The sequence below is a fragment of the Hypomesus nipponensis genome, chromosome 10 (assembly GCF_054491055.1).
Source record: "Hypomesus nipponensis isolate SF chromosome 10, ASM5449105v1, whole genome shotgun sequence".
Lineage (NCBI taxonomy): Eukaryota > Metazoa > Chordata > Actinopteri > Osmeriformes > Osmeridae > Hypomesus > Hypomesus nipponensis.
In genome coordinates this window covers 11,609,498-11,636,392 of record NC_140370.1, presented here as the reverse complement: position 1 = coordinate 11,636,392, position 26,895 = coordinate 11,609,498, and the positions used below count along the sequence as shown (strand labels likewise).

The following is a 26,895-nucleotide window of genomic DNA, read 5'->3' as shown; positions in this document are numbered from 1 at the left end:
ATCTAATTTAGCTTCACATGCTATAACAACAAGGATGTGAGCCTTCGTATCCCAAAGGATAGTGTTGGACTCTTTGGACAAAGCATGTCCTTATAATCAAATTAGATACATTTCTGAGAATGAATGAGTTTTTCAGTGCTTTGTAATTAATCTCTGTACACCATTCAGCAAAGCAGATACAATTCACTAGAGGCCTTTGTTGAAGTTCCTTGCTATAGATGATGTTGGAAATCTGTTTTCATGCATGGTATGTTAATACTTGTAGTAGTGAAGTAATATCTATACAGAGACACATTTGAATGAAGAGGAAGATGAGCTTAGCTAACAGTGAGTCTGTACACACAGCTGGCACCAACTACAGAACCTGGCCAGGGTTTTTACTTAAGGCCATCTGGCAGGAAGAGAGGGGCAGTGCCAGCCCTGAACAGGCCAAAAGGACTAGAGGGGTCAGTTGTAGTTAGAAGTGCTGTGGCCATTGAAGGTCCCAGTAAGGGTGCACACCCCCTCAGTGATGCAGGCACCATGACTGTGGGGTATGCGGTTAGTCACACGCCCATGCAGACATTTTCGTTCATTTTCAAACTGACAGATGACCTCTGGTGTGCTCTAAGGACATCTTGTCCCTTATGGGTTATTTGTGTATGAACATTTTACGTGTCCTTAATTCCTTTTTAATTTACGATGAGTCAGTTCACGATATGGACATATATGGGAGCTTTTACATGCAAGACAGTGGCCTTGAGATTTGTTTTTGACATTTCCAACCATATAACATTTTTAATTCTCCAATTTAACATTTGTGATTAACCAAGACTTGATAGTCATACTAATTACAGTCCCCTTCCACTTTATCTCTTTATTCTGCTGTTAAATTACTTATATGGATATTCATGTGGTGGGATCGTGGCAAGAGGTATTTGGTGATACAGTGGAGACATCCTGAATGAGAAATGTTGTACCCAGAACGTACAGGGCACTAAAGCAGCCTACTGAGGAGCTCTTACGCAGGGACATCATCATACTCTGTTTATGTTCCCAGAGTTCTAATTTCTCCCTTCCTCACCCTCCTGCTAATCTGAAGTATTTACACGGCCACAGCTCCAACACAACGATTAATTAAAATTGTGCCGCCTTCCCCTAAAGCAGACACTGGCAGTTGTCTGGACAACCCAGCTGGAATTGTCACAACAACTCCCCCTCGTTCACAGCTTCAAATAGCCATGTTTACCCTGGCCTGTCACTTGAAGCACTCAACTCACTGGTAACTGTGGTAAAGTAGAGAGGCACACAACAGTCAGATGGCACAGACAGCAATTTCCTCTCATGTGAACGTTGATTGACAGGTTAGAGATAATTGTGCAAGACAAAAAAATACCTTTTTACAACCTGAACTAATACTGTGTGGCTTTTGTGCGGCAAACTGTTCATTGTGGCATTCGAACCATTCATGACTTCATCAAGTTGAGAACAGGAGGCACACGATTTTAGTCTTGAGATAAAGGGTGACTGAATAGCAACCATTCTGATGAAAGCAGTCTTCCAAAACTGAGTCTATCTCAAAAAAAGAAAGAGGTAAGGTAAACTAAGTGTGTGCCTTTCAAGTGAGCACTGAGCCAAGAGGGTTGGTGTCCAAAACCCTACCTCTGATTGAAAACGTAATTAAAATGCCTGAACGTAACATTTATTACTAATTGGGTTTTGATTGGAAAGTACTTATTTGTCATTAAGTGATTTAATTGCATAGAAAAAAATATATCTTGCTTAAACACATTTCTTTATCATGTTTGCTCACTGCCTGCAGAAAGTCAAGCCTAAAGCAAAGCATATTCTCAGTTCACAGAATTTTGAATGAAAGGAAACAGGACGCCACACATTTGGGTTCCTGGAATGGTTGTGGTGGAAATCACTTGAGTGATTTTAATCACATTATTTATTTCATCTTATCTTTACAAGCCAGTGCTGAGTCCTCCTTTGATCTTACAGTACAACAGTGCCATCTAGCAATGTATGGAGGCACTACCAAAAGTAGTTGTTTTTTTTGCATTCAGTTTCTGTGGCATCGTCTACGGATGAAGAAAATACAAAAGGAATATCTCCCCCTTCTAATATTGTGGAAGAATTCATACACATTCGGTTCACCTCACTTTGAACAGGACAGTACAGCCACGCTAGAACAGAGCACTTGAGCGTTCCAGAGCTGGCACCTGCACCAAAGATTGGCTGCAGCTGCTAGTCCTTCTGATGGAGCTCATCTCCCGCTGCTCTCTCCAGCATTGAGTGTTGGCCAAGATTACTACAGCTACAGTATGATCTGATTCCCTGACAACTGCCTTTGGCACTGAGGAATGATGAAGGACAAACAGAACACGCTGCCTATCTGCTCCCTACTGATACCTAAACAACAACATTTAGTCATTTAGAAGATGCTCTTATCCAGAGCGACGTAAGGGACAGGGACATTCCTCCCGAGGCAAGTAGGGTGAAGTGCCTTGCCAAAGGACACAACGTCATTTGGCACAGCGGGGAATCGATTCGGCAACCTTCTGATTACTAGGCCGACTCCCTCACCACTCTGCCATCTGACAACACTAATGCCGTGCAAATTCATTCAAGTGCTCAGGCCTCGTTTTACTAGAAGTATAGAAATATGTCATCCGTCATGCTTTCCCACTTCAACAAGCAAACATCTAACCTGCTGGCTGTCATTAAAACATAAACAGAACATACAGTAGTTCCTGGCACTACATGGATCTTTCCCTGTAATGTGTCCAGTCTGCCTACTGTAGTGAAGGCTACCCAAACACCAACAAGTGCTGGGTGGCTGTCTCACTCATGTCTTACCAATGAAGGTATTTGTAGTTGAGATCAATGTGCCTGCTGTGTCTATCCAGCTCCATGGCAACTGGTGTCCAGCGTGTCTTATCATCATAAAACATGTATGCCCTCTCTCCAAACAGTGTCCTAACAAGCCACTTGCGCTCATTTGATAGCGGTCATTAAAATTTAGCGAATGGGGCTAAGGATGGCCCAGTTATCAAGTTCCTCATGCAGGCAGCAAATTAATTTTTCAACGTTCCATTGACTAGCGCCTCTGCAGACGTCCCGTGGCTGTGTTCGGACACTGATGTGCCGTTTCTCTGATGTTGCAAGTGAATACAAAGCCATTTTTTTTCAACCAATAGAACAGTAACATGACTTTCTGGATGGTTGTACTTGTTCAGCTGCTGTTATTTATTGGCAAGTCGGTCTCAAAAAAAGGTACGTTTATGTATTTTTAGGAGTACTGCATTGGGTTATACATTTTAGTGGTTAGTTTGTGTGATTTAACTGGTTAATGCCCCTTAGTCTATATACATTTGTGCTTTGTGTCAGGCACACTTTTAGAACGTACCTCTACTATGTTTTGATTAAGTTGCCAATAAATATTAGTACCTCAACAGTATCTGTTTAATAGTGGGATGCAGGGCTTGCGATACAACACAGCCACAATGTACAACCTCTTACAAGCTACTAGTCAGGCCATGTTGTGATATTGGTATGCAGTACATTGCAGACTCATTTCTTCAATCATTTCTTAAAAGTGTAGGTGTCAAATGTGGTGGAATCCTCTCAGCTTCCTCTGGCAACATATCTAGCCCCAACTTCCCTGGACTGTACCCCTACGACATCGAGTGTGCCTGGCTGATTGTGGTCGCAGAGGGCTCCTCTGTCCTCCTCACTTTCCAGCACTTTGAGCTGGAGTACCATGTCAGCTGCGCCTACGATTACATCAAAATCTACAATGGCGTCTCTGAGGATGAGGGGAACCTCCTGGGGACATTTTGTGGTGAAGTCTCCCCGCCCCAGTTCACATCGTCATGGAACGTCATGTCCATTATCTTCCACTCAGACCGCCACGTGGCCCACAGGGGATTCTCTGTGGGCTACAGGAAAGGTGGATATGCATGTTGGGAATTGTGTCATTTCCCTGGAGTGCTACAGTTACATTTTTTATATAATCCATCACTTAATAATATAACTGAGTACTGCTACAGCAGGGGAGTCTTCTTATTTGAAAGTTTGTTTAATATTGAAGTACAATGCATCATAATGTGGGACTTGTATGCAGCCTCAGTCAGTTGCTCTGTTACCACAGTAACCACATCCCACCTCTCCCTATAGATATGTGTGGTGGAGTTCTAACTGGCCTGTCGGGAATCATCTCCAGCCCGGGCTACCCTCAGGAATACAGCAACAATGCTAATTGCTCCTGGACCATTCACGTATCCAATCGCAGTGTGGTCACCCTGGTGTTCCTGGACTTCCAGCTTGAGAACAATGAGGGTTGCAACTTTGATTTTGTGGCCCTCTTTGATGGCCCCACCGTCACCCATCGTCATCTGGGGAACTACTGTGGGGGAGACAAACCTCCAAATACGGTCACCACCTCCAACCAACTGCTCGTGGTCTTTAATTCCGACTTCAACATTGGTGGAAGGGGGTTCAAAGCTTACTACTACTCAGGTAAGAGCCACTAATATCACCACTAATATCTGTATCTCTACACCTAAATGACAGTGTTCTTGAGTTACTTACAAAACCTATTTATTGTCATGGATTGATCAACTGAATGTCCATTGTCAGGTGAATGCCAGCAGGTCCTTTCTGAAGTGAATGACAACTTTACCAGCCCAAACTACCCCAACATCTACCCCAACAACATCAACTGCCACTGGATCATTACCTTGGCAGAGGGCTACCGGATCAAACTCTCTTTCCCTGTCATAGAGTTAGAGGAACGGAACAGCCTAACAGACGAGTGCGACTACGATTCTGTTGCAGTGTTTGACGGGAATAGCCAAACAGACCCAATTCTAGGCCACTGGTGTGGTTCTGAACACCCTCCCTATCTGATCTCCAAGGGCAACCAGCTGCTGGTTGTCCTTAGTACTGACAGAAATTATGCTTATAAAGGGTTCTCTGCCTCCTATATTGGAGGTGAGTGTCCAATTCATGACTGTCCCCATTTGCTCTCATAATGTATCCTGTCTTGACCTCCTTTCAACATGTAAAGACTATCTGAGGGTAAAAAAAAAGTGTTTTTCTTATGGCAGTTAACTGCACATCTTGTTTTTACTTCTCAACCCAAGTGGTACCAGTGAACATTAGCTGCACAAGAACAGAATTTTCCATCCTGATAGCCCAGCAGTCTGTGCCTCAGCTGGGCCGTGAGAATATCTACCTGGGGAACCCCTCCTGCACTGCCCAGTTGATAGCAACTACCTACAAGATACTTGCCCGCTTTGTCAATTGTGGCACAGCAGGTAAGGTAAGTTTCACATTCCTCTCTCACTTTTCACCACTTAATTACATTGTTACACATCATTGCAGCCTATATATTATTGGGATTTTAAAAGAACACCAGTTTGCTTCGAATCCATTTCAGTCGCAAAACAGATTCTTTATCAATGACATCATACACTTCACTTACGTGACCACCGAAATACTGTAGAACTGTTGCACTTTGGATTCTTGATCTTCTGCTGTACGTTCTGCACTATTTGTACGTCACTTTGGAAGGAAACGTCTACAAAATGAATACAATGTTAATAACCCAATGGTTTCTACCCTTGCAGAAACGCCGGAACATCACCATGCTGGTAAACACACTATACATCGACTTCTCTGAGGGAAAGCAGCAGAATGTCCAGGAGTACGAGGTGCAGTGCGACGCCCAGAAGAAACAGGCCACCGTGTCCATCATATCTACGGAAGAGCGCAACCGCTACAACGAGCTGGCTCGCCAGGCGGAGATCGCCAGCAGCGAGGGGGTGGGGGCGACGAACTCTGAGCCTCACGACCCCAGTGACATCGTCTTCATCAGCATCTGTGTGCTGGCTGTAATTCTTATGGTGATCGCCATTGTGTGGCTAGTGCTGCTTTAGTGTATTCCTTCTCCTCCCCCCTGTCCAAGATCTAAGCCAGAACATTGTCGAGCGTAATATTTTCATTCATGAGTGTAATTCTTTTTTTACTAAAATGTACAAAACATCCTAATGTTATGTATGGTACATATTCCTTCATCCACATTTTTGGCATGACAGCATACAAATGCAAGTGTAACTGACACAAATATTTATCAACACTCATCTCATAAAAAACAAGAAATTAAAACAAGTATGTGCTCTGACTTTCTTCTCGAATGTTTAAAAGGGTGACTTCCTTTTGCCAACATCTTAAACGTTGAGTCTTATGCTGGCCTTTAGGCACAGACATTATTTCTTGTGGTTGTTGACCAGCTGGTTGACTGAGATCTTGCTGTCCTTAACCTCATTTCTGATCTCAGGCTTGTGTTTGAAAGCAAAGACCAATGCTCTCACAGTCCGTCTGTATGAGCCGCTGACCAGCCGCGAGCTCTGGTGGAACACTTCTCTCTCTATGTTGTCAACAAGCCCACAATCAACCTGAAAGGGTTACATCAAGTTAAGATCCCCACATCTTGCATCAAAGGATGAACACTGGGCACTAAATGGACATTTAGTGTACTGTTTATCAACAGCGTAAGGATTATACTCTGATGCAGCAGTTTTCTCACCTTCACATCCAGTGTTTCGGCCATAAGTCTCCTTGCATTGTTTCTGAGTGTTTCAGACTGTTTGTCACTGCGGACCTCAATAGAGGGTTTGTTGGCATTCACTTCTATAAATGTCCTCCACTGAGTGTAGACTTCTTTAGCCAATAAGCTCACCTCTGGATCAGCATGCTTGCGCATTTTGTTAACAGTGTGACCTGAAGGAGAAGCTTCATCAGACCTTGTTTCTACAGAACTCCCTTGCGATGTCAACTACAGTAAAGTGTTTGAAGGATTTGGCCAATGTGGAATATTAGAAACAAAACCTACCTATTTTTGTTGACTTCAGAATCTCCTTTGACGGCATCTTCTTGTTTAACTCAGTCAGGGCAAGCACCAGATTCTCCTTGGTCTGTTTTGGCAGCTGCATCATTGCCTTGTACCGCTCAAAGTCCTCTATAACAACGACTCTCTGGTTTGGAGACATGGTGAAGGATTAGGCTTTTGAATTTCATGACATATTATCTCAGGTGCAATGGTACATCTCAGTTGATCCCTTCCCCAATCTTTTGTCAGGTCTCTAAAATTACTTTGAATTTACATGGACCAGGTCGATGTAGAACTGTCTAACCCTGTACCAATTATCTGTGAAGGAGCGATAACTACTAAGGGGAGACTGTAAGCACTGTTGAACAAATTACCCTCTTGGCCTTTGAAAGCACATCCAGTCGTTATGAGAATGATTATTTTACAGCTATAGTATTGTTAATAAATCTTACCCTGAGAGACTCAATAGTCGCTTGTCGATAAACCTTTTCTTTGTCTTTTGTCTCTTTGGTTGTTTTCCCGTTGGGTAGTCGCACGACAAACTTGTCCATTTCCATTCAATTCACACTCTGTATATTGTCGGATATAAATTTACTCCTTACTAACATCGTGTTCCTAGCTTTATCACAGTGGATTACAGACAGTCATTGAAAAATATTGTAGACCCAATGCGCTGTCTGCTTGCAAGACTTCCGTTAAAATAAAATATTTAGTTTTGTAAGCCAGGACCGCACAGTAATTGACGGGTGACCGCTGTTGCGTGCGGGCAGATACTAGTTTAGGCTACTGTGTGTAATGACCGAGCCATTATCAACTATATTGTGTGTATACTTTATGTGCATTAGGATAGTTGGTCATGCAATATAAATGTTCCAACTCAGGACCAGACCATTGATTTCAGAGGTCTGCTCCGCTCTTCCTGAAAGATAATGTAGCACAAAACGAGTAGACCTAACCAAACGTACAAGGAAGAAGACTCGCTACTGGCACTGTTTGTTTAGATTTTCAGCGAGGCAAAAATGGGGAACTTTAAGATCTTCGAATGCATTGCGATGTTGTGCTTCGTGCTTGCGTGTACTACTGCGTCTGGAGATGTGTTTGATGGTGTTTTGGGAAATACTGCATCTTGCCACAAAACATGTCAAATGACATACAGTTTGCACACTTATCCTCGAGTGAGTTACGTTAACCAAGCTAGCTCTAGCTAGGCTAGTAAGCCTGTCTGACTGGTTTTGCGAACTACTAATGCTAGCTACTAGCTAAATGTTGTTTTGATGGCGAGGTACTAAGCTAGTACTTCGTATTTAAATAACGTTAATCCACCTAAACCATTAGCTAACCACCAACCACTTGTATACAAATGTTTTATAATGTACTTTCCGAGATTGTGTTTGATAGTCTACAACATTCGACAGCAAACAAATTATGGTGAAGAAAAATTATTACTCGCTCAATGGCCAGCTACTGTACTGTAGCTATGTTTGTTTTTTGTTTGTTTTTGCAGGAGGAGGAACTCTACGCCTGTCAGAGGGGTTGCCGTCTGTTCTCCATTTGCCAATTTGTTGGCGACAGCGACGAACTGAATCAAACCAAAGCCGAGTGTGATTCAAGTAAGACTATCAACAGGAGTATTTAAAATGTGAATTAACCATTTGTCTCTGTTTGGTGATCAAATAATTGGACATGAGGTTGAAACCAGACCATAAAACATAGGCCTATACCTGTGAAACGGGTATTATGATAATAACAATATTTTGACAGTAAATTATTATTTGGAAATAAATTGGTCTGGTAATATGTGAATTTGTTAATCACCAGTAACAGGGCTATCTGTTACATTATTCTTGTTCAAATTAATGAGTTCTGTTGTTTACTGTTTTTCACAGCTTGTCGTGAAGCTTACACCAAGTCAGATGAGCAATATGCATGCCACTTGGGTTGCCAGAATCAACTCCCATTTGCTGAACAAAGACAAGAGCAGGTAACGGTTACAGTTTGTTTCAGATTATCCACCACATTATTAACTGATTGGAATGTCAACAAACTCGACACAAGATGGAGTCCCATTTCTCAATGTTTGGTTGCCTTATAGTTGCTGGCCATGATGCCAAGGATCCACCTGTTGTACCCCATGACATTGGTCAGAGGATTCTGGGATGATGTCATGAGCCAAGCCCAGAACTTCATTACCTCATCATGGACATTCTACCTCCAAGCAGATGATGGCAAAGTAGTCATATTTCAGGTAATGTACTATGTGTGGCTAGTGTTCCTTGTCATGCAGAACAAGAAATATCCCACAACTGAACAGTTTTCTATTAATCCAGTTGTACAATTAGCTTGCATTGGACTTTAATACATTTGTAAAAGAATTCTATAGAAAATTAGTAGAATTTATCTAAGGAATCTAGTTTGCCTTCTGGTTCACAGTCAGAACCACAGTTCCAGTTTGCTCCCCAGTTTGAGCTGCAGAAAGAGGAGGATAAAGGAGAATCACCACAGACCCGTAAGCCCTCCTGTGTTGTCTGAAACCTTGTTTTATCTTCGGGTCATTGTCACCCATCAGTCATTGTGACCCACCGTTGTATTGCGACAACTTTACCGCATACAAAAACAAAGTGAAGCATTTTCTTTGAACCGTCGGGCTGTCTCAGACCCCCTACATCGCAACGTAAAAGAAAATGCTTTTTACTTGTTTTTGTATTGGGTAAAGTTGTCGCAACACAACGATGGTTCGTTTTGAATCTTCGGGTCACGTGACCAAAGGCAGCACAAGGGTTAAACCTATATCATTTTTTAAATTTTGTTTCAAGACGATACAATTGTAATCGACATGTGAACAGTGATAGGAACAACCTGTCTTTCTTGCTCCTAATGAAGCTTTGAGCAACATTGTATACAAGGACTACCACCGCAGCTTCATCCAGGAGAGGGACAGGGATATGTTCATAAGCCGGAGTACCTCAGAGGATGACTACAACCTATTCAGCTGCCTCTCAAGGTTTGTTGGCTAAGATGTTGTTAGTACCTAGTACGCTACTCAAAGATTTGTAGAAACAGGTGGACTAGAAGCAGTCTTAAGTAGGATGTGTACAAATATTTGATTCCTAAATGTTTGTTGCTGATATTTTAGGAACCCTTGGCTGCCTGGGTGGATTCTGACCACAACCCTGGTACTGTCTGTTCTGGTCCTGATTTGGATATGCTGTGCAACAGTGGCCACAGCTGTGGACCAATATGTACCTGCAGAGGTCAGTCTATAGCCAAATCCAAAACGATCAAATAAACTGAGTATTAAAACATGAAACCAAAGGCTGAAACCCAATCAAATCCTCCTTACCCGTCTCTGACTTTAGAAGCTGAGCATCTATGGAGATATGGAGTATGCAAAGAAAGAAAAGCTGACTCCTTACCCAGCATCCTCTCTGGTGATCATCAGCTCCCCAGGGGGCGAGGAAGAAGCCGGACCTCTTCCCTCCAAAGTGAATCTGGATCAGTCCAACATCTAGGGGTTAAATCTCTCATGTAGTCTTACTTTTTTTGCACTAGACCCTCTGTCTAAATAACTGCTTCCAGCTTATTTCTAATAGCTGTCCTTGTTCTTGTCCTGCTCTCAAAATGTGGAATCTGGAGTGGTGGTAATTTCTGTATATTGGAATAAGCTAATTGAGGCAGTAAACTTTACATTGAATGAGGACACAAGTAGCTTTTAAGGAATGATTTATTTAATTTGTGGTGTTTTCACATACCTTGTTGTGCTATATTATTGAATAATGCTGTGTTGATGAACTATTCTCGACTTGGAAGTTCAGGTTTCAAATAATTGGGTATGCGGTGGGCTTTGCTTTTAATTCGGTCTCCTTTTGTGTTTTTGTTTTATTTAGTGGACATGGGTTTCTAATTGTGATATACAACAACTTCAATTAGTTTTAGACTTTACAGCGCATAGGTATTTGTGAGTTCACTATTCTGTATTCTTATGGATAAATTTATCTGAATAAATAAATTGAGTTGAATTGGTAGAAATTGTTTCTTGTTTCCTGTTAAAATGTGTGTATTATCAAGCTGTACCCTAAACTTAACGGTCAAACTTACTTGTAAGATGTGTACAATGGTCTTTATGGGCATGTCTAAGCTGGCAAAGGGGATACTGTTTGTAAATGGTTACCAAGTAACTATCACTGAGCCTCCCAATCATGTAAACATAGGAGCTGATGAGTTTAGCCAAAGAGAAGTAAAACATATTTCAAAGACAGAATAAATGCTTATTTAAAGACATTAAGAAATTATGAAATCAAACAGGACCCATCCACAGGTAATTTGAGTAAAAAAATGTGTTTTCTCTAAAAGCAGCATATAGCTAAACTAAGATAATTTTCCAGGAATCAAATTGAATGCATATTACCTGTTGCTCCTTTGCTGTATTAGCAAAATAGTGTTTAATTCCCTTCTTTTTAAAGCAGAGAGCTTTTGTTGACGATTCCTTCGAATCAGCAGAGGAGGGTGAGGACACTTGCTGATTACAACACTGTCAAATGTAGACAATCTCCTTACCTCTACATTTTTGTGAATAATTATGTTATTGGGCCCTAGTGACAGGTTTAATCAAACATTAAAAATACCCATTGCTTAATTAGCAGAACTTTAAGTTGCTTTTAAAAGTGTTATGTAGTTGAATGTTCTCCCCCTGCTCTGTAGATTGCTGTGGAGATTGTGATGGTTGCCAGTGTTGTAGCAGAAGAGCTATCTGTATCTCCTCTGTTGTACTACTGGTTCTTTCCCTGGCAGTGGTTGGTGTCATTCTCACTTTAATCTTTGGTGTTCCAAAACGTCCTCCTGGTAAGATATGGGGTTGAGATATGGAGCAAAACACAAGCTTAGTTTGTTAGCACAAGTTTAATTGTAAGTGTTAGAATTGGTGTTCACTTTTGATTAAGTTAAATGATTAGTTGAATGCCCTGCAGTGAATCGTGCCTGCAGGACAGCAGACAACAGGACAGGGTTCTTGTGTGATGACCGAGTGACTTGCATCCCACCCTCTGATCTGTGTGACGGGGCTGTGAACTGTCAGAGCGGTGCCGACGAGGACAAAGACATGTGCAGTAAATTACCCTTTTCACAATTTATGTCTGTTTCTCCTCAAAAACCACGAGCTACCTTCAACTTCTGAATAACAACCTGGCAAGTAAGCTCTCTGATGATGAATGCTTTTCAGGTGATCTACCTGACAGCCTTCCAGCAGGTCTAGTGTTTCGATGTGGAAACCCTCAGTTTTGGATCTTCATTGACAAAAAATGTAATCACATCAATGACTGTGGGGACTGCTCCGATGAGATTGGAGTCTGTGAGTTTACTTTTACCTCTAATATATTAATAATGACCACCATTATAGTTTACATAAATCCTATAAAATGAAATGTGTTATACTTACTGGTCCATCCTCTCCTATAGATGCTGGATGTCCACCCACTTGTAGGGTAGGATGGTGGTTCTGTACCCCAGTGGAATTCCAGTACTGCAATTGCATTCCTCGTAGTTTATGCCAAAATGGCCAGCAGAACTGCTTTGATTGGTCTGATGAGTACATCTGCCCTAAACCCAGCTAGCCACTATGCACCTGGTTTATTCAAGACAAATTCAAGATTCATTTTCATTGAATAATTTTATTTCTAAAAGGGCATATTACCCAAAAATGTGGTCAAACCCTAAGCACCGTGGGTTGGAAATGCTATTACACAAGTTTGTGTAAAATATGTGAGTATGTAAGGCTGTTGAAAAGCTGATGTATGCATTAGTAGCTGTTCAACAGCTTCAAGTCCTCCTCAGAGAGTGCTGAAGGGGAGAAACGTTTTGCCGAGGGGCAGCAGGGGCCACTCTCCCCAAGCTCCGGTTTATGCTGCCTTTTCTTAGTCTTCTGCGACAATGGCTTTGTGTGGCTATTTATGTTTCCTGGAAGTTCAGCCCCATGCGTGTGGGCGTGTGTTGCTTTATGAAAATGAAGCCTCTCCGTTGTGTCCTCGTGCTCCTTGTTCCACACCAAAGGTGATGCAGTCAGTACTCCTCGGATGAACTTTTCCCTACCAACTGGACAGCACAAATTTAGATGGAAATTGGGGTCAAACTGCAAATTTGGTCACAGCAAATATGGTCACTTCGATAGAGACTGGACCACCTTTAAAATACTAATATGACAACGGTTAAACAGTTATTTAACGTACAAAAGCGAGAGGCTGCAGTACTTGAATCCTGTGCCCTTTTCTGTTTTGGCAGCTGTGTTGCACTGGTTTCCCACTGGTTTATTACCTGTCAAATTTAAAATGATTTGAAACATTGTTGTACAAAGTACACTGATTAAAATGGAACATTGTGAATGTACATTAAATACACTTGTAGACTTGCCTGTTCTGCCCACCCTTCAGTTTTACAACACACATGGTCAAATACTTGCAGTGGTTTCTCAGACAGAATCAACCCAGTTGTCTCCCACAGCTTTTTCTTGACTGATGTGCTGAGCTGGAAAAGTATTAAATATCATTGTAAATTCAAATTACGACCGAATTATAGATTATTACTCATTATAGGGTGACGCCCTGCAAAAAAAACTCACCTTCACATTTGTTCCTGATAAATCAAGCCCTTGAAGCTTTGGAAGGCATGCAAGATATCCTATGGCCCTTTCTGAGACAGGGTTGTCTGGGGAAAAGAGAAACGACACAAAGTCACTTAACACTGATTTGCCTGTACACATTACGGATGGTCAGAACCAAGATTGAAGAGGACAGTCACTCACAGGACAAACCCAGTAGCTGCAGGTTGTTCAGTCCCCTCTTCATCATTCTGATAGGTGCAGTCAGTCTCTGAAGGCCCTCATCTGAGAGACTGTTACCCCCAAGGAAGAGATTAGCAAGACTTCTGGAAAAAAAGAACAGGCCTTTTAGATTATACTTTTAACCATAACAACTCGACATTGTGCCCCGCCTCTACTCTTACCTGGACAGTAAGTCAGACGTGAGATGTTGGAAAATGTCGTGGTTGTCTCCTAGCCTGCAGCCAAAAAGATCTAGACTTTTTAAACTACTGAACTTTTTTATTTCCTCCAGCTTTTCTGAAAGTAAAGGGAACCTGGTGGAATTCAATAAAAAACTAGGTTATTGTCAATTGAAAGCTGGGTGGTGTAATGATAAAAGGAAAGATTGCGATACAGCACCTGTTTCGAAGACAAAGGGAGCTTAGGACAATTTCTCCATAAGCGTCGCTGAAGACTTGCAGAGCCCGGGGCGCAGTCACTGGATCTGAGAATACTTGCTTCTCTTCGGCGGCAACAAAAAGTCTGTCCCCAACTTGTTCGGGGAACCCAACAAGGCTGTCAACATGATGGATATTGTCCGCTATAAACAGCAAAGAGAGGTCATATAGGGTTTTGGCCGTGTATCTCAAACTGCCCTCTTTGTTATACGTGAAAACGAAGTGTTCTTTTTTCATTCTAAGAGGATTTGTCGGTCTATTGCATGATGATTCTTGTTTAGTCTCAGCGAGGACTATGCCGTTGATGCGACGAAGTTGGCCTCTCTCGCGAACGTAGACAGTAGCAGAATCTAAATCAACCATAATCTCAAATATCGTACCCAGACAATATAAACCTGACGATAGACCCAAACTGGAAAACTAACCGGACCCGTTGACTCACAATTTGTCGTATTGCTTAAGGTATATTTCTATCAGGGGTAGTTAGCTATGTAGCTACGTTAGGTCTTTGGGAAAGTTTCATACAGCCCACTACAATACAGTCGACGCATCATTCTTGCATACTCAATCAGTATAAATTTTTTTTCTGTAAAGGAAGAGCTTCGCTTAGCTACTTATCAAAATAAAGGTTTCTTATGGTTTGTTAAGATGTCTCCTTCTAACAAGCGTCTTTTATATAGATCTTTATTCAAATAACAGGAATCGGTTACCACAAAATTTTACAATTATATGTTTCTTAAATATATCCGCGAGAGGTTGTTTTCCTGATTATAATGTAGACTTTCATTTTGAAAATAAAATTAGCCGGAACAGGAACAGGAAGAGAACAGTTTGCATTTTTGTTTACATATTTGGACTTGCCAACTTGAGGTTGTGTTCGTGGAAGAAATCAAACGTTTGTCAAATTTAACGAGTAAGTTGGTAAAATGATTTATTAACTAGCGGGTTGTAAAAATGTCACCACTTTAAAAATTGTAGATTGTTGTCCAAAATTATGGTGCAAAGGACGATTCTTAGTTTACGTAGCTACAAACTGTACTGAAAAGCCTGCATTTTTCTTTGCTTTCCTATAGTCTACTGTGTTTGTAGCTGGTGTTTTGTTAGCTCTAACCTATATTTCTCAGCAACAAAAAGTCACCATCTAATCGTATTGTACTACTAGCTATTTCATATCATATGCTCTAAACTAAGCCAAAGAACATTATAGCTTATAAATCAGGCCTAACCTTACGTTGTGAAACTTGATAACATGATGTACTGTATCCATATACAGGTGCTACTCTGGAAGTCTGATCACCCTAGCCTCCAGAATGGCCACGACTAGTGATTTTCACTTGCAATTTCAAGGCGAGTGGACACTGTGCTACTTTGATTGACCTGGTTGGTTACTTTGGATGAGTGATTTGAAAGTGGCATTTGACCATGAGTTACATTTGATCTTTGGTATATATTGAGTTTGTTCTTCCTGCTTATATCCAATCAATTAGAGTTTGATGATGCTGAAAACCTGCTGGGAGGTAATAGGGATGCAACAACAATCAGCATTGATGATGCTGGTCACAAATCTCAGCAGCATAAAAGGCATGCTGGCATGCCTTTTGAGAATGATGAAGACTCAGTGGCCAATGATGACAAGACTGAAGTGAGGCTGGTTGTAGAATGTAGTTAAATCATCCTATGTCAAAGATCTTCATAACATTGGTACACATGATTTGAAAATGTCACACAGCAATAACTTTGTTCACTTTGAATGTTTGTCTCCTCAGCTACTGTCTGGTCAAAAGAAAAGTGCTCCTTTCTGGACATTTGATTACTACCAAACATTTTTTGATGTTGAAACTCATCAGGTAGTAATCTTGGCCTACCACACAAATGTTTTTTTCTTTTAGGACAATGCAATAGGGTCAACGTGGATTTATATAATCTTAATACATTTGAGTTAAGTGCATGCAGTTGTTCATAGTCCATCCTTAGTTCCTTGTAATAACACATATATGTTCTTCTAGGTGAAGGATAGAATCATTGGTTCCTTACTGCCATGGCCTGGAAAAAACTTTGTTCGCCTCTACATCCGCAACAACCCTGATCTCTATGGTTAGTAGCAATTTTATTGTTTAAAATCTTGACCCATTTTAAGACATGCAGTCATGAATGCCTGAACTGTATGTACAAGTATTGACTTTGTTCTATTTATAATTATTTAAATGTTTGTGTGTGCTTTTAGGGCCATTCTGGATTTGTGCGACTCTTGTATTTGCCATTGCTATAAGTGGAAATATCTCAAATTTCCTGGTCCATTTGGGTCAACCAAAGTATAAATATGTCCCAGAGTTTCGGAAAGGTAAGTATTGTGTTTTATTTGTTTTTTTTCATTAGGGTGCAAATGTGTCACACAAATGTGCTTGATAACAGAAATGTGTTTGATTTTCCAGTGACCATAGCTGCGACAGCTATATATAGTTATGCTTGGTTGGTACCTCTTGCTCTCTGGGGTCTCCTGATGTGGCGAAACACTAAAGTCTTGAACTTGGTGTCCTACTCCTTTCTGGAGATTGTCTGTGTGTATGGATATTCTCTTTCCATTTACATACCTGCAGTGGTAAGTGCTTGAAATAGCTCCTGTTGAAAATACTGCAACAATTTCAGTTAATTTAGGTTTACTGGGTTTTCATGCTTGTGATGTTTTGTATCAGGATTACAAATGAGGTATACATTTTTTATACAATAGAGTAGCGGGAGTTCATGAACTGTTTTGTCCTATTTTGCTGATGTCAGGTGCTGTGGATCATACCATATGATGGGGTGAGATGGTGTTCTATTGTGGTGGCCCTGTGTCTCTCTGGCTCTGTTCTGGCTTTGACATTTTGGCCTGCAGTCAGGGATGACCACCCCAGGGTTGCCATAGCGATCATGTCAGCCATTGTGGCTCTGCATACACTGCTGGCAGTTGGTTGTAAGGTAATGTTACTTTCAGTGTTGCATTCAGAGATTAAACTAATTGGTCCACCAAATAATACAGTGTAATGGCTTTGAGGAAATCCATACCAAACCATACCCGTATCCTGATTTGACAACCCCCATCTTGATTGACCTAATTTTCTTCACCTGGCTGCTCTCATTGACATAAGTAATGACATGATAATGCAATGTTCTAATTTTGTTCCGGGCCAAATTACCTCAGTTAGTGGGCAACGGCATTGACCCAGCTAGCCGTGTTTAATCTTAGACGCTACACTACACTGCCATTTTTGGAGTGATCCTCCTATGCGTGTGAAAGGATTATACCCAGGGGTGTCAAGTTAGTAGTTTACCTTCGGCAGCCTGGCTGCTCAACGGAAACAATGATCCTGGCTGTCTACTGGCATGGAAGGAAGCTATTTGGTACACTCCCATGTGTGGTGGCAGCCAGCTATCAGGGTATTGGATGTCTGCTTACAGATACATAGGTGATTAGTCTACATACTGTTGTGGTCAGGGATGTGGAGGTAGAAGAAAAGGTGATTGAAACTTCTGGAAATGATTTGCTGTCCAAATGATTGATTTTTATTGACCAACATTTTTGTTCTAGGCTTACTTCTTTAGCACACCAGAAGCTGAAGGCCCTGCTGATGTCTCCAAGACTTTACTGGTCACACTAGCACACTAAATCTGTGTGCTGTCTAAAGGTTTTTGTGAACAGATGTGTTTTTTAAAAATACATTTACACATAATCTTGACACCATCAGTCACTATCTACATTTTATATAAATCAATATAGACATTCGACTTAAAGTCCTTTGCTGTTTCTAGTATAATGTATTTTCACGATGACCTGTTCAACATCTGATACAGGCTTCCTCTGGGCTACATGATTTCTCCTTCCCAAAGCAAGTGTGATTCTTTTTCAATTGCAGGTTCTCCTGTTGCCTTATTAGAGAGAATCCGATTGCTGTGGCAATGAAGTCATGGGTCATCTGGATTTCACCTACACTTGGTCCCTCTATTTAAGTCCTCAAGAAACAAGTGTACAGACATGGTCCAGTTGGCGTGACCTCTGAAAATAAACACTGGTAGAAAATGTTATTTCGAAAGAGATGGGTTTTAAACTGCCTTAAGATGTACAGCTCTGGAAAAAAAAATGATACCACTGCACCTTTTTCTTTAATAATAATAAAAGTTAAGGACAATTGACTGAGGAACAGAAGGGTAAAAGGCCACTGCAAAATTTACCCTTATGTTCCTCACTCAAAATTGTCCTTAACTTTTTTTTTATGAAAGAAAAGGGTGCAATGGTTTCAAATTCAGACAGTCGTCATCTAAATATTTTAATGTTAAATATTTATTTGAATGTGATATAGATAAAACACTGTGTAATGAAGAATGAGACCTTTTTTTATTTACATTGTTATGGGGTCAAGTCTATTGAATCTTGGTTATGTGCATATAGCAACAATGAAACTAATGCTTAGTGTATGATTTATTGGGTATTATATTAATACAGTTTATATACATATAACTGCTTTTCTTATCCTGTTCAGTATGTAGGTATTTTCAATGTCATGCCAAAGTTCAGTTTCAAACTAGAATTATGTCTTTATTGGGTGGGCTTTTTATTATCATTCAAACGTAATGCTATGATTGATACACGTGGGAATTTGTCAATTCATACTTTCATGTTTCCTATTTAACGGCGGGAACATTATTCTTTGTAGGACCAAATTGCATGGGAATATAAATCTGGTGTAGAAAGATTGGTAACTAAAATAATATAATTGGGGTTTTCGAGGTTAATTAATAAGGGTAATTGTGAGTAAAATAGTTGCATTAGTAATGTGATGGAAATTCGGGAAAAGTGGATTTTTATACCCGTTGTCAGTTATGTTGATATAAATCGGTACATTTATACAATTTGACAGCTGAATTATTTAAAGGAGAGATTGTAACTAATAGGGACTAATGTAATTGCAAAGTCTAAAGGTCAGCACCTACTTTTTTAAAGAACTTCTATATGTTGATGTTTTCAATATATCTGGCAACCTTTTCTGAAAAGTTGTTTTGTCTGTGGTCATTGATAAAATCTGCCATATCATTGTTACACATCCACGATACCTCCACGACAGGTACAACACAGGTATTATTTACGATCCTTATCTCCCCACCAAGAATACAACATATTTTGAGATGTAGGCCTATAATGTATTAAAAATCCCAGTTAGCAGGAATGTGTGCTTCAGTGATTTTTCCAGCATTATCAGGGATTCCGAGTATTTGGCCTAATTAAAAAAATAGAAAAATTGTGTCACTTGAAACTTGTGTCAAAGGGGTGGTGTGCCCTAATTAATGGTCATTCTAGCCTCAGCTTTGAGTTACACTGAAGCTGGCTCCTACTGATAACCCTCAGAGAGGAATGTCAACTGCTTCAGTTTAGCCATGCAGGTAGCTGTTTCCCTCTATAGAGGTGGATATAACTATGGATAGTAATACTTGTTAACTCCTGTGATTTACAGCATATAATAAAGGATCCATGCGAGGTTCGGATGTGGATGAAGGTATAAGAATATCTTAAACCATGTTTTAAGTGTGAATCTTAGAACCGGTAAAATAAGGATGGCTACTTCAAATGGGAAAGGTGAGAAAGTGTCCAAATTCGAGACTTTGAAACATTTGGAAAAATGCCGAAAAGAAAGAGACGATGCAATCCTCAGAGAGAATGCTCTTCGGGAAAAACTGAGACAATATGAATCCAGAATGCGTTCAACAGAAGCACTTAAACAGAAACTGAAGACCTTAACAGTGGATAATAAAGAGCTGCGGAAAATGGTCAAGACTCTACGGCAGGAGATAGGACTTGAGGCCAGTCCCAAATTCAACGGGAAATCCACAAAGGACATAATTAACGATTTGCATGAGAAGGAACGTCAGTGCAGTTCCCTGGTTGAAAAAACAGGAAAATTGAGTTTGACTATTGATGATTTAACATCGGAGTTGGCAAACACTGTTACCTCCAAAACTCTGTTGGAAGATCAGGTGCAATCATTGCAGCAAAATCTAAAGGACATGACAAACAACCAGCGACGTTTACTGAAATTGTGGGAGGATAAAAAGTCTCAGAGAGAGCAGCTCACTCTACCCGCAATTGCTCAAAGACCCGGACAGAAACCAATAGCCCATAAATCAATCCAGACAGAGATGTCAATCAACCCTGCTCAGAAGCTTCCAATCAACGCATTTGAAACCAAACCATCCCGCCGGGATACAGAGAAAAAATCAAGTTTAGAAAAGATAGAAAAAAGATCTGGGTTAACAACATTTGGAAATGGCTTTGGAAGTGGAAATCATCATCGGGACAAGACTGCATTTGTTCATGATGACACTAAATGAATCAAAAATGTATGGATTTACAGAGACCAGATTTTTACATGATTAACAGGTTACAGTAATCGATAGTAGCCTATAGCCTATTTAATCTAATTTGTTATAAAACACGACCAATAGGGATAAGTAAAATGACTGACGAACGAACAACGAAGTTTACTGAATATTGATTTATGCCATAGAAATGTCAGTCCGCTAAAACTGCAGATTACCGTTTTGTAAATGTATTTTTTGTGTTTCAGTGTAGGACCCTGTTTTTTATTAGCATGATCAGCTAAATAAATAGTTAATTGTTTCGTGGATTTTTTTTATACAAATAACAAATTTGTTGAATTAACATATACAAGAACATATCCCTTTTTATGGAAATTACATAAACCTTTCGTCTAGTCGTGTACCAACTGTGACTGACTTTTAGGAACAGGTTTCCAAGAAGTTTCACTAGAATGCAGGCAATATGAGGGCCGAACCTAAAATGGGGGCCTGGCGGGGTCCTTGAGAGCATGTGGCGCGCGATATGGGAAAGTGTCCTGCGAGCAGGAGAATGGCATTTGTTTAGGTTCGCCTTTATCCTAACACCATGTTTTCTGTTGACCAAAGCTGGTTTGTGCGTAAGGTAAGTTCAACTGATCGTAAATGAAACCACATATGAAGTGGTATTGCATGCTAACGAGGTATTTAGCAAACTGCTAAGCTGAAAATGTTGAGCTACCAGCTGACCGTAATTAGCACCAGCTAGCCAACTTTGGCGGTGGCTAATTTGAATTCGACTTTTTACTTCTAGCTAGCCATACAGTTTGAAAAACCTAATTGACGATCACATGTGCTGATTAAGTATTAAAAGTGTATGGTTGCAGGTTATATATTGGAGAGCAGCGGCCAGTGTAGCCTGGGCTGTGGTGCTGCTGCCACCAACCACAACTGTATTTGTGGTTCTGAGTAGATTCAGCCTACTCCACCCTATTCAGTGGATATCAGGTAAGTAACGAGAACAAGTCACTCACGCATACCGAACTGATAGACATGCATAGTTTACACAATTCTCACAGTGCATTCTAATTACAAACTTTTAATTATTCATTTTTTATCTCCAGATTGCCTGGACCTATTGACTAGTGCAAGCGCTATCTTCTCTTTTATTTTGCTGTGTGGTGTGATCCTGGTTGTTGGCTTCTTCAATCTGGAATATTACACAGGTGAGTGAGAGCGTAGACAAACTGTAAATCTGGCAAAAATGCAAAACACGAGTTGATTTGAGAGGCCCTGCTATGAGGCTTAACTTTTTACATTGACATGGTATTAGAACTTGTGCACTTTTACTCTCTACCAGTTGTCCCATCTATTGCCTGCTCCAAGATTGCCTTGTTGGGCCAGCTGCTCCATCCTCGGCAGTTTGTACACTCCCTGGTCCACTGTATATTGGGAATAATAGTGTCTTGGTGCTGTGCTGTCACCATTGGGGGAAGATATCGTACATTGGGATACCCTTGCACACAGGGAGAAGGGTAAGTCATCAAAATCAATGGAAATCTGTTTAGTCTAAATCAACATTTCTATGATTTGGACCCTCTGCTTTTGGTAGTTCCTCTCAGATGTGCTTGAATGAGTACCACCTCTTCCTGCTTCTTGCTGGCACCTTCATTGGATACAGTCATAGCCTTGTGGGTGTGGTCCATAACATGAACTATGTATCTTTCCACACCGTTCAGGTAATCCCCCTCTGTCAACTGTGTCATATACATGGTTGCATAACAGCAATTGATTTAATCATTTAGTTTGAACTGCACTGCCCATGAATTTTTTTTAATGATGTTTTATTTATATTTTCCAGCAATACAAATATCTCTGCTTCAAGGGAACACTACCTTCAATAATAAAGTGCAGTGCCACTCAGGCCCTTTACTCAGTCCGGAACTTCATTGCCCTCTATTTCTTTTTGGGTAAGTGTTCTTTGCTTCTCTCTGGGAATATTGAGTTTTTTTGTGTGGATAATTGAATCAATGGTTAAGTTGTGTTCTTGTCACTATATGACAGGATATGCCCCAAAAGCATGGATCTGTAAAACACTTGATCTTCAAATAAACAGGTCAGTTGAGTGTATGTTATTACACGCCAGATTACAATGACATAAACAAAATCTGTATTTATTTTATTTTGAATCTGCTGCGCATTATTGTGTGTCTGCTCCCAGCTCAGTCCACTCTCTGGATACAGTGGCTGGTCTCCTGGACCTCTCTCTGCTGTACCACCTGTGGACCAGCGCCACCTTCCTCCTCTTCACCTGGTACATCACAGTGCTGCTCTTCAGGATCTTCATCACAGAGGTGACCTACTAGTCTCTCCGCCCGTTTCATATTTCCAGACGTGCTTTTTGTTCTGGTGTTACTTTGTTCCCTGCATCTTTACTTTCCATCGGTAAATGCAACCGTAAAGCAACAATATGCTTTTGGTTTTAAGTGTCTGAATTGACTTACAGGTGTACAGCTTTCCAGTACAGTCAACCTTCGCTGAGGAGGTCAATCAGTGCCTACCTAAAGTCATCATCGGCAAGCAACCGATGATATTAAAGGTAACCACAATTTGACTTTGTTCAGTGCCAAATTAAGTTCCATTGATGTTACTATGATCTTAGTCTGTGAATGATGTGTTTGTTTGCTGTCAGTTTCTGTTTTGAATGTCTGTTGTCTTTTCCAGTTTTTAGCTCTGCAGGACCTGGCACTTTTGTCCCAACACTCACCGTCACGACGCTCAGAGGTCTTCAGTCTCAGCCAGCCAGGTCTGTCCACTTACCTTGCTCAAAATCCAGATGGATTGCTAATAACCCCCCCCCCCCCCTCATTTGACTGCTATGGTTGTGTGACTGTCCTAGGTGGCCATCCTCATAACTGGAATGCCCTCAGTAAAGAGTGTCTCTCTCTGCTGGCTGACCTAACCCAGAGGCTGGTGGCCCATCATGAGACTGTAGCCACCAACGGCAGGGCCAAGACGCAGTCAAGTGGCAGCTCCACCAAGTCCACCTCGTCAGAAAGCTCCGGTACAGGCCAATACAGACATGACAACTGATGTATGAGAGCCCCGGCTGAATGATGGAACAATGAACTTACTATACATGGCTATTCTTTCAATAAACAAATAAATAGTGACGTCGGGTACAGAAGATTTGAAGACCCCTCGTCCCAACGCTCTCATCCGAACCCCCGGCTCTGTCTTCCTGGGTTCCTCCATGGGGGGTCTGCGGGGACCTCTTACCGCCCCGTTCACCCCTGACCTGGACAGCCCCTTCTCCTCCCCTGCACTGCGGCACCTGGCAGCCTCCAGGGTGCCTTCATCCCCTTGGTTTGGGACGGTCCAGAGCCCCCACATCGTGAGGAGGTGTCCCAAGCTCTGGTCTGCCTCCACAGGTATGTCTGCAGGGCTTCCTGGATATGACTGATGCTCTGTGGAGGTCCTGGGCTGGAGCTGCAGTGTAGCCAATGGCCTTTGTGGTTATGGCAGTATGCTGCAGCATGCTCTGGACCAAGATTATAACAGGGGTGGCCCAAATAAGCCTACCCTGGCAGTTACAGGTGTGAGCATGTATCCAGCTGCTTTTTGCTCATGTATGAAGCTGCAGACAAACATTAGTCTTTTAATGAATACCTGGTAACAGAAGCCTGTTACATAGTGTATTAATTCCATATTAGATGGTTGTGTATTAGGGTCATATTTGTTTTGCTCATCTTGATGGATGACTGTACCCAGACTCCCAGACACACGACAGTCCTCCTGCATCCCCGGCTCCAGCCCCCAGCCCCACACAGACTGAGAAGAAGCCCAGCTTCCTGGCCCAGTTCCTCCAGAACAGGAAGGACCAGGTACTGTCCCCTTATTAAACTCCAGCTAAATGATGGATAGTACTGTTCTAACATTCACTCTTTGGGGGTGGGGGGAACTCAGCAAGACATAAAGCTTCATGTTTTAAACTCGATTGTCCCATTCAGGTTACACATTTCTTGGCAAGACGTGGGTTGATTATGTATTTGTTGAACAAGGTAAGATTGTGTGTGCATGCATCGTCCGACCGGGAGTGGCTCGCTGCATGCCCATTTAATTAACTTTAATAACTCACAGAAAATCTCCTTGGTGATTAGTTTACATATGTAGTAAAGCATCAAGTTCATAGCTGACTTGTCGGTCTGGTGTGGATACTAATGAAGTCGTGATTCTTCCTCAAAGGCATCTCTGCTATTAACCGTAGATCTCAGCCCAACAATTTAAAAAACACGAACTTTTAAGATTGACCAAACGTGTTGCTTAGGATGGTTTGCGATGGAGGTCTCGTGCTTGTTGGATGAATAAGCTCCAGTAACGCTGCACCAGTCACTTTGTGCTTGTAGTAAACCAGCGTGACACACTTGGTAGTGTTCTCTCAGTAGGACTAGACTCATCCTAACATTGTCTTTGTGTGTGTAGTGCATGCCACCCTTGTAGATATAGTGCATGGTTTACATCCCTGTCACTTATGACCAGTTTCATGTGTATCCAATGATTCCTGAGCATCTGATTACACTCATTGCCTGCTGAAGAGAAATGCTGGTACAAAATAAACATTGATTGGTAGATTACCGCCTGCCTGAATTAAGTATTTGAGTTTTAAAACACTTAAGCTGAACTCCTTGAAGTAACTTAGGCTTGCTATGAAAGTCTTTCTCCGGATGGATAAATGAGGTTGAGGGATGACCGGTTTGTTTGTGCACCCTCTATCTCCCCTGCAGCTCCCAGAGGCCACTAGTCAAGCCCTCTTCGCTGACAGCCAATCACACATTTGGGCACTAGAAGGTCTGTTGATATCATGTTTATTCAGTGCATGCTGATGACATTTCCACGTTGTCCATCAATGATGGTGGGATTATGTGCTTGATGGAAAGATGAACCAGTGTTATTGAGTGACAACTGCTATTCTGTTTCTTTCCCTCATCCTTTTCTTGTAGGGCTGTCTCACCTGGTGGTAGCTTCGTACTCGGAGGACAGATTTGGAGTGGTGCAGACTTCCCTACCCAGCATTCTGAGTAGCATGTTGCTCTTACAAGAGGTAAGCTGCTGGGGAGTTTACTAACTCTGAAGGCTTGTGTTGTAAGTTTTAAGGCCATTGCACATTGAGTCCGAAATTGCGTCCGAAAATGCGTTTTTTCCGCAATCGTCAGCCTCAACATTCGGTGGCTCTGAATTTCCAAGAAACCTATCAAAATGCTGGCTTTGGATGCGAAAACGTAATTCATTTTTGACGGACGAAGGTTTCGGAGGCAGTATGTAAGTGCGATTGACATAACATGAGGTCGTATTTATTTTTTAACGTGCGAACATTTCGGATACAAATTTCGGACTGTGTGCAATGGCCTTTACTGACTTACTATCTGACTGACTATCTGAAGTTCTTCACGTCAATTTGAGCTCTATGCCAGTATTATAGACGTTGTTTCACTTCTCACCAGGCGGTGGACAGGCACTTTAAGCTGCCCCATGCATCCAGTAAGGCAGCCAGGTCCACCTGCAGCATAGGAGACTCCAGCTATAAAACCTTGCGCTTTGCTCTCAGGGCCACCCTCAAGACTGCCATCTACAGGATAACCACCACTTTCAGGGAACACCTTAAGTAAGGCTGCCTTTCTTCTATGGACAAAATGGCTGTCCTGGACTTGTTTGAATATAATCCCAAGTGTTTCTATATGTTGGATGCTTGTATATCAGTGTAACCTGCAGTGTGGATCAGGTATGATTTTTGTGGACTTAACTTCTTAATTTGTTTTTGTCTTCAGTGCTGTACAGCTGTCTGCAGAGCATCGGAAGAGACTGCAACATTTCCTGGAGTACAAAGAATAAAGTATTTTGTGGATGCCGTTCCCCTTGGACTTCTATGAAGTTTGTGTTGTTGGTTATGCAATGTGCCGGCCCTCTATTTTATGACTGTTCTATTTGTTAGACTGGTGAAAAGTTGATTTTGATTTAATACTTATGTCAAAGCAATGAATAAATAAGGGCTTTGTATTTAAAATCATGTACAGTTGCTTTTGGCTACATTCTTAAACCCATGTCCTTTTTGTATTCAACTAATGCAGAGATAGGGTAGCATTTTTTCACTCTAGAAAAAACTGCAAATAGTCAACATTTTACAAAGGAGGTATACACCATATGTGTCTCTGTTTTTGTTTAATGAAGACAATGTTAATATGCTGTAATATAAAATATTATGCGGATGTTGAAAGTGCATAAATTGCTGTCATACATGTACAACAGTTGACTTGACTGAGTCGAGTAAGATGCTTTTGTTCAGTGAAATCAAATTTGGAATGTGAACCAGAGGAATAAAATATTTTCAATAGATACATTTGGCTTTTGCTAGAATACTAAATCCACAGCATTGGTCTGCATGGAGATAATGA

General features: G+C 41.3%; 8 protein-coding genes across 13 annotated transcripts; 6 read left to right on the top strand and 2 right to left on the bottom strand.

The window, feature by feature from the left end:
- The first annotated feature begins 3,191 nt into the window (after window positions 1-3,191).
- On the top strand, window positions 3,192-5,924 carry cdcp2 (CUB domain containing protein 2). The gene is made up of 6 exons (XM_084706579.1): window positions 3,192-3,258; window positions 3,587-3,934; window positions 4,162-4,503; window positions 4,624-4,977; window positions 5,130-5,308; window positions 5,616-5,924. Exons 1-6 carry the CDS (start codon window positions 3,192-3,194, stop codon window positions 5,922-5,924), a joined length of 1,599 nt encoding a protein of 532 aa, XP_084562705.1.
- Window positions 5,420-7,554, bottom strand: tceanc2 (transcription elongation factor A (SII) N-terminal and central domain containing 2). 2 transcript variants are annotated; one of them, XM_084707613.1, is made up of 5 exons: window positions 7,330-7,554; window positions 6,881-7,022; window positions 6,575-6,768; window positions 6,309-6,443; window positions 5,420-5,955 (listed from the first exon to the last, which is right to left on the bottom strand). In XM_084707613.1, the coding sequence occupies exons 1-5, from the start codon at window positions 7,432-7,434 to the stop codon at window positions 5,887-5,889; spliced, it is 645 nt and encodes a 214-aa protein (XP_084563739.1). In that variant the 5' UTR covers window positions 7,435-7,554; the 3' UTR covers window positions 5,420-5,886. The 2 variants fall into 2 exon arrangements, with proteins under 2 accessions (XP_084563739.1, XP_084563740.1); XM_084707614.1 differs by having other exon boundaries at window positions 5,420-6,443.
- Window positions 7,555-7,838: 284 nt separating this feature from the next.
- Window positions 7,839-10,903, top strand: tmem59 (transmembrane protein 59). Its single transcript, XM_084708534.1, has 8 exons — window positions 7,839-8,052; window positions 8,382-8,487; window positions 8,764-8,858; window positions 8,970-9,122; window positions 9,308-9,383; window positions 9,758-9,878; window positions 10,011-10,128; window positions 10,234-10,903. Exons 1-8 carry the CDS (start codon window positions 7,897-7,899, stop codon window positions 10,384-10,386), a joined length of 978 nt encoding a protein of 325 aa, XP_084564660.1. The 5' UTR covers window positions 7,839-7,896; the 3' UTR covers window positions 10,387-10,903.
- An 820-nt stretch (window positions 10,904-11,723) lies between these two features.
- On the top strand, window positions 11,724-13,258 carry LOC146271732 (low-density lipoprotein receptor class A domain-containing protein 1-like). Its single transcript, XM_084707606.1, has 4 exons — window positions 11,724-11,757; window positions 11,842-11,979; window positions 12,093-12,221; window positions 12,329-13,258. Exons 1-4 carry the CDS (start codon window positions 11,724-11,726, stop codon window positions 12,481-12,483), a joined length of 456 nt encoding a protein of 151 aa, XP_084563732.1. The 3' UTR covers window positions 12,484-13,258.
- Window positions 12,521-14,702, bottom strand: lrrc42 (leucine rich repeat containing 42). Of its 2 annotated transcripts, none has more exons than XM_084707532.1 (7): window positions 14,085-14,702; window positions 13,868-13,999; window positions 13,668-13,789; window positions 13,485-13,570; window positions 13,277-13,390; window positions 13,096-13,180; window positions 12,521-12,961 (listed from the first exon to the last, which is right to left on the bottom strand). In XM_084707532.1, the coding sequence occupies exons 1-7, from the start codon at window positions 14,483-14,485 to the stop codon at window positions 12,669-12,671; spliced, it is 1,233 nt and encodes a 410-aa protein (XP_084563658.1). In that variant the 5' UTR covers window positions 14,486-14,702; the 3' UTR covers window positions 12,521-12,668. The 2 variants fall into 2 exon arrangements, with proteins under 2 accessions (XP_084563658.1, XP_084563660.1); XM_084707534.1 differs by having other exon boundaries at window positions 13,668-13,786.
- Window positions 14,703-14,926: 224 nt separating this feature from the next.
- On the top strand, window positions 14,927-19,150 carry yipf1 (Yip1 domain family, member 1). Of its 3 annotated transcripts, XM_084707519.1 has the most exons (10): window positions 14,927-15,035; window positions 15,396-15,469; window positions 15,610-15,764; window positions 15,889-15,969; window positions 16,129-16,216; window positions 16,347-16,463; window positions 16,555-16,721; window positions 16,898-17,080; window positions 17,691-17,787; window positions 18,016-19,150. In XM_084707519.1, the coding sequence occupies exons 2-9, from the start codon at window positions 15,433-15,435 to the stop codon at window positions 17,766-17,768; spliced, it is 906 nt and encodes a 301-aa protein (XP_084563645.1). In that variant the 5' UTR covers window positions 14,927-15,035; window positions 15,396-15,432; the 3' UTR covers window positions 17,769-17,787; window positions 18,016-19,150. The 3 variants fall into 3 exon arrangements, with proteins under 3 accessions (XP_084563645.1, XP_084563644.1, XP_084563646.1); XM_084707518.1 differs by having other exon boundaries at window positions 17,691-19,150; XM_084707520.1 differs by having other exon boundaries at window positions 15,004-15,035; window positions 15,396-15,502; window positions 17,691-19,150.
- A 134-nt stretch (window positions 19,151-19,284) lies between these two features.
- On the top strand, window positions 19,285-20,823 carry LOC146271729 (uncharacterized). Its single transcript, XM_084707522.1, has one exon. It carries the CDS (start codon window positions 19,709-19,711, stop codon window positions 20,480-20,482), a length of 774 nt encoding a protein of 257 aa, XP_084563648.1. The 5' UTR covers window positions 19,285-19,708; the 3' UTR covers window positions 20,483-20,823.
- A 117-nt stretch (window positions 20,824-20,940) lies between these two features.
- ndc1 (NDC1 transmembrane nucleoporin) lies at window positions 20,941-26,838 on the top strand. 2 transcript variants are annotated; one of them, XM_084707516.1, is made up of 18 exons: window positions 20,941-21,092; window positions 21,334-21,454; window positions 21,571-21,672; window positions 21,807-21,981; window positions 22,059-22,185; window positions 22,308-22,416; window positions 22,511-22,562; window positions 22,668-22,800; window positions 22,953-23,045; window positions 23,171-23,252; window positions 23,346-23,510; window positions 23,617-23,877; window positions 24,218-24,330; window positions 24,457-24,507; window positions 25,231-25,294; window positions 25,447-25,547; window positions 25,948-26,108; window positions 26,272-26,838. In XM_084707516.1, exons 1-18 carry the CDS (start codon window positions 21,057-21,059, stop codon window positions 26,333-26,335), a joined length of 2,010 nt encoding a protein of 669 aa, XP_084563642.1. In that variant the 5' UTR covers window positions 20,941-21,056; the 3' UTR covers window positions 26,336-26,838. The 2 variants fall into 2 exon arrangements, with proteins under 2 accessions (XP_084563642.1, XP_084563643.1); XM_084707517.1 differs by lacking the exon at window positions 24,457-24,507.
- Window positions 26,839-26,895: the final 57 nt, after the last annotated feature.